Below are 6,000 nucleotides of genomic sequence, written 5' to 3' on the forward strand. Positions count from 1 at the left end.
CCCGATACGTGATGTTATCTCTCTTGCGTACTCCAGACTTTCAAAAATCTCATTGCTTTGTTGCCTCTTTACTTTTTGGTTGTCGCAACAAACTGAGTTTACAATTCTTTTCAATTGTCGTTCTATTGTGCGCTGCTTCTTCCCACTCATTCTGCATGCTAATCCCCTTTTAGTGAAAAATATCCTTGTACCTCAAAAACTCAAAAGTTGTCCACCCGGTTTCCTCTTATATTCTACACGTTCACTGTGAAGCAGAGATTTTGGTAGGCGGTTTTCTTGCATTCTACATACGTGGCTAGCCGATCTTAAGCGGGATTTGGTAATCATGACTTCAACGCTCTCGCAACTAGCTTTTTCAAGGACCGATACGTTTGAGACATGATGGAACCATTTGATTCTTAAGAGTTGTCTAAGGTGTCTCTGTTGCAACTTGTTTATTGCGTTCATGTGTCGGCGGTACAGCACCCAGGTTTCGCTTCCATATAACATGGTGGGGATTATTATTGCTCGGTACACTGCAAGTTTCGTTTTTGTGCTCAAGTCATGATTGTAGAAACCCTTGTCTTTTAATTTCCAGAATGCTCTCAAAGCGCTGCTGATCCTGTGTTGAATTTCAGAGTCGATATTGGCTTTTCCGAAATTAAACTGCCGAGGTAATTGAATTTCGCTACATATTCCAATAGTTCGTCTCCGATTTTTATCGTATTGTTGTGATTTTCCGGGTGAGTGTACATGATTGTAGTTTTATTGATGTCCAGACTAATCTTGGATGTTACAACAGCAAAATAATAAAATAAATAAAACACTAGTTCACCACAATACACCAAAACTTTAATTTTGCACTAGACGCGCGTTTTGCTAACCATGGTAGCATCATCATAGATGATTGAAGCATAATAATCTGCTGATAATGCTAACATGGTTAGCAAAACGCGCGTGCAGTGCAAAAGTTGGTGTATTATAGCGAAGTTGTTTTGGTGTATCATAGTGAACTAGTGTTTTATTTTGCTGTATTAATACCAAAAGTTGAAACAACCAACTGTAACTTTATAGTTAAATTTCAAAGGCCAAGAGGGCAATATTTAAAAGGGATTAATAATCTATTATAATTAACTAGCTGACCCCGGCAAACTTTGTTTTAAGTTAATTAATTAGTTGAATTATTTAGTTAGTTAATAATAATTTTTCTGTCAATATGATTTCTAAGGCTTACCCGATATTGGGCATATTTTTGAAAAAACCTTAATTTCCTAAAAATTTTGGTTATTAATGGATCTAAATTGGATATAGTCCTATATAAAGTTTCCATTTGAATAAATTGATTTATGATAATTTTTTAATAGCTCAATTCCGGGACAGCTGCTGCCAATATTATATGACGTTCAAACAATTTCATTTTTGAAATAAACTCGCCAGCAAAATTAACGCATAGTTTGATTTTTTAATTTTTTTGGAAAAACTAAAACGAATTCAAAAGTAAAATTACTATGTATTTGTTAGACAACTCGTTACCAAAATAATAAATTTCAAAGAAATTGTATTAACTAGCTAAACAAGAAGATACAGTGGTTCAAGCAAAACGCAGTACAAAACCATTACAAAAAAATAATCAGAAGGCACGGTTTAATATCGGGTGTTGCCTCCCCTGGCACGGATTACGGCCTGGCAACGTCTGGACATGCTGAGGACCTCATTTCTTATTTCATCTTGCTCGATAGCGCCCCATACTTCCTCTAGTCTTAGCGATAACGCATTTAAATTGTTGGGTTTATTTGGTAGAGCTCGTAGACGCCTATCCATCATGTCCCAGATAGGTTCGATGGGATTGAGGTCTGGGCTATGCGCTGGAAAATCCATCGTCTCGATTTGGACCTCCTCCAAGTAATTGTGGACAATTCTGGCAATATGTGGCCTGGCGTTATCGTGCATAAAGAGAAAATTGTCCCCTGTACAGGGAGCAAAAGGTACCACTTGAGGCTCTAAAATGTCCACAATGTACCTGTGAGCAGTGAGACGGCCTCTCTGAATGATCCGTTCAGAGAGGCCGTCCGATCACCAGTTCCGTTCGAGCTTCCATATTAATGCCGCCCCATACCATAACTGACCCACCACCATAAGCATGTTTTGGTTGTATACAGCATTGCGCAAATCGTTCGCCCGGCCTTCTGTATACTGGAATACGACGATCCTTGCCAGATAGGCAAAACCTAGACTCATCTGTGAACAATACGTTCGACCATTGATGGTTTTCCCAATTTACATGCTCTCTAGCAAAAGCCAGTCGGACTCTTCGGTGCTCTGGGGACAACGGTGGTCCAGTTGCAGCCATTCTGGGTCTCAGATTATCCTCTCTAAGACGTCTTCTTATCGTATCGCTGCTTATTTGTTGGTTATATCGCCTTATATAATTCTGGTGGAGCAATGTAGCTGTCACAAACCTTTCTCGCAGAGTCTGAAGTCTCAAAAATCGATCCTGATGGGCATCGGTTATTCGACCACGGCCTTGGCCTGGTCTTCTCTGGTTATTTCCAGTGTCCTGGAATCTTCTTATTGCTAGCGAGATCGTTGATTGTCCAACCTGAAATCTTTCCGCTATTTGTACCTGAGACAAGCCTTCTTCAAATAATGCAATAACTGCAGCACACTCTTCGGGGGTGAGATTGCGACTTTGACGTACTTTAGGGTTCATTTTACTGATTTAAGTGTTTAACAGACAACAGCCGCGCACTCAAATAAAATGATCTTAAAATAAACGACTTCAAGCATCAGCGAATATACCTGTTTTGGGAATTTATAAAAACTATTGATAAATTCTTATCAGTCATGAAAAAAAGGATCGCCTCAGCAAGAAATAATAAAAAGAAGTAAATTTAGGCCAATATAACTGATCTAAAATACAGACAATCAAACTTATAAGACAATATACGATTATGCATTAATTTTGCTGGCGAGTTTAGATAGCCACGTGTCTTCTCTTTATGTTACAACCAACAGGCAGTTTTTTTTCCTCCAAAAATTATCCTCCAATTTTTTTCTCAAAAACGGTTAATGTTAAGTATAGAGTGATTGGTATCGAAATTCATAAAATTTTACAGAGAATTTAAGTATGTAATAAAAAACAGGGGTACCCATTTAAAATATATGTTGCTGTCAACTTCCTGTATTTTTGGAAATGCCGCCATATTGAATATATTTAAATCGATAGATCTCATTGTGAAACAATGATGTGCAAAAAAATTCCGATCTAGATACTGTAGTTCTCTAGAAACTTCTAATGTACGCGAAGCCTGGGTCATCCTGTATCAAGGTTGGCTCATCGTCCTGCCTAAATTTAAAAAAAAACTACAAGAGAAAGAAAGTCAATTATTTTAAATTAACGTCTCCATTTTATTGATATGGCTAATTAGTAATCTGAACTGCGGTCCTCAGCCATACAGTTCATACCGATTTAGCGAGTTTTACTTGAGTAGTGCGTTTCAATAGATTCTACAATTTTGCTTTGGAACAACAGTACGACAGATATTTTCAGACATCTACCAGTTCAAATATTTCCATCGTCTTTGTCGCTTGATATTCTATAATTAAAAATAGTAAAATATTTAAATAATTTAATAATTTACCTGTAATAACGCAACTATTCAGACACAAAAAATCTAAATCAGTTTTTCATGTCTGGAAACAGCTAAAAGAGCGTTCACTTGATGTAAAAGGAAATTCCCATTTATAGAAATTAGTAATCTCCAATAAATTTAATAATTAAAAGCCGGCTTAAATATATTAGACAAGAGAATGTGTTCGATAAAGTTTATCAAATATTACTTTTTTATGATCATCCATATAAGATTAGATATATTATTTAGAAAAATAATAAATGCTGTTAATTATTATCTAATTATACATATACTAAATAATAATTATTAGTACATTGATTTTAATACAGTGATTTTCATTGATAACGAAGGATTATTTTATTACTTTTCAATAGTGCCTCTTGCACTTATTATAATATCAAAATTTTAACAGGGTAGTGACAGTTCTATATCCAAATCTTCAACCACGCTCAATTGTAGTGATGCGCCAATGCAAGACCAAGACTCCTGGGGTAGAACTCTGTAACGAAATAGCGATCGGTAGCGATGAAGAATACTGTCATTGCCATTTAGTTTGTACGGCCAAGGTCAGTATTCTTCATCGCTACCGATCGCTATTTCGTTACAGAGTTCCAGCTCTGTTCTCTTGGTCTTCCGGGGTCCAGTCTTGTTATTGGTCTCGGTCTTGGGCAAGACTCTTGCAAATCTTTTATTAATAGGTTTTACTAGCTGCACTTTCTACATAGAAAAATTACTACTTTAAAAATTCTGACAACATAGCCTTTTCCAATCATAAATAATACATGGCATGACAATTCTCTTTACAAAATGTTTGCAAGTTTCACGAAAAATAGCAGACGTTTGCTAAAACGCCAATTCTTTATCAGCAACAACAAAGCGATATCCCGTTAGCGAAAATGGGACATACTGTGTAGGATTCAGAACCGGAAATCCTGGTACCGAAACCGAGAGACAGTACCGAGACGAGAAGTACCGAGACATCAAAAAACCGGGACTCAAAATTATTAATTCCCAGTTCTTTTGGTACTTTCGTGACTCGGTAATAATAGTTAAAAACATATTTTTTGTTACGTGCGAAAGACTTTTAATACTTTCTAGCGGTCGAAATCAAACTCTTCTAAATAAATAGTGATGCTATCTCTTACTGTTCTTACTTCTGAAGTTATTTTGAAGTTTCTATAATATTCATTAGCAGTTATTGACGTTTAAATATGTTATTTTATTATTTAATATATTTCTGAATGTATTAGTTCTATTTTTTTGTGTTATGTCATCTTTAATTTAATTGAAAATGTTATTTTTTTTCTAATTTAGTTTCGAGGTTGGTTGATGTTGTTTGATGCAATTGTTAAGCTACCTATATGTTTTCTTTTTTTAGTATTGAAAATACTTCTGGCCGCGTTTATATGGGACCCATCTTTGAAAAAACGACATGCTAGAGGCGACATGGAGTTCAATAACCTACCTAATCAACTTGTCAACACGTAAGTCGATAGCTGAATAGAGCAAGATCGTCCGAGGCCCGAAATGAGGTCTTATTAGTGTGGGCCAACTATTTTATGGATATGGATGTTTAGTCTGGGAAAGCCGATATTATTATAAAAAAGAATATGCGTCAAGGCATGGGTTGTTAGGTACACAGTTGGGCACTTTTAATCAAGAGCGGAATAACATAAATAATAAATTTAGACTAATGCAATATTTTTTCTTGGCGCGTAGGATAATGCGCACAATCGATGCATTAAAGCAAAGATTTATGTTAACTATAATATTCTTTGATTAAAGGGAATAATTAATTAAATCATTAAGTTCCAAAACATAATAATTCGGGTCTCATCGGATCTGCTGATATATTTTGATAAAATTTAGGCTATTTGGACCTATATTTTTTTATATGATAATTATTTTTTTAATTATCAACTTAGGACAAAGAAAAAACTTGCATGGTTTCCACCGCCAACGTAAAACAGATGAATTCAAAGCGGTGCCAAATATTTATTGGGATTTTTATCGTTTAAATATTGTTGTAAATAATAATTATCATTTAATTAGTGCTAACTTATTAAATTTCACAACATGGCGAAATTTCAACAAAATCGGCTAACGGATCTTTGAGATATTAATAAAAAAGGTCTATTAGAAAACACCTTGACACCGCTGTATCTTTAAAATTATACATTTCCGGACACATGTTTATATGAACTTTTTACCTTAAAAACACTCAAAAAATCACCTCTTGAAGTATGGCCAGATACTTAATTAACATCCTGTATTTAAAAATGGCTAGCTAGTGATGTAGTAAGCTATGTTTATTTTAATAGGAAAAAAATGCATTTGATAAAAAATAAACAAACCCATAATACAAATAATATACACCAATTAATTAATT

At 35.0% G+C, this 6,000-nt stretch overlaps 2 protein-coding genes across 4 annotated transcripts in view; both read right to left on the reverse strand.

Annotated features, from left to right (window-relative positions):
• LOC115875647 (protein peste-like) overlaps window positions 1-6,000 on the reverse strand; it is a 142,886-nt gene that overhangs the window by 86,052 nt on the left and 50,834 nt on the right. The window lies entirely within an intron of this gene.
• On the reverse strand, window positions 2,036-2,689 carry LOC115875676. Its single transcript, XM_030891207.1, has one exon. The coding sequence runs from the start codon at window positions 2,687-2,689 to the stop codon at window positions 2,036-2,038; it is 654 nt and encodes a 217-aa protein (XP_030747067.1).

Source organism: Sitophilus oryzae, unplaced genomic scaffold, assembly GCF_002938485.1.
Source record: "Sitophilus oryzae breed Bouriz unplaced genomic scaffold, Soryzae_2.0 scaffold_1393_pilon_pilon, whole genome shotgun sequence".
In the NCBI taxonomy this organism is placed as follows: domain Eukaryota; kingdom Metazoa; phylum Arthropoda; class Insecta; order Coleoptera; family Curculionidae; genus Sitophilus; species Sitophilus oryzae.

Excerpts from the sequence above, each read along its gene's own strand:
- LOC115875676 (XM_030891207.1), bottom strand. The coding sequence starts at position 2,689 with ATGAACCCTAAAGTACGTCAAAGTCGCAATCTCACCCCCGAAGAGTGT.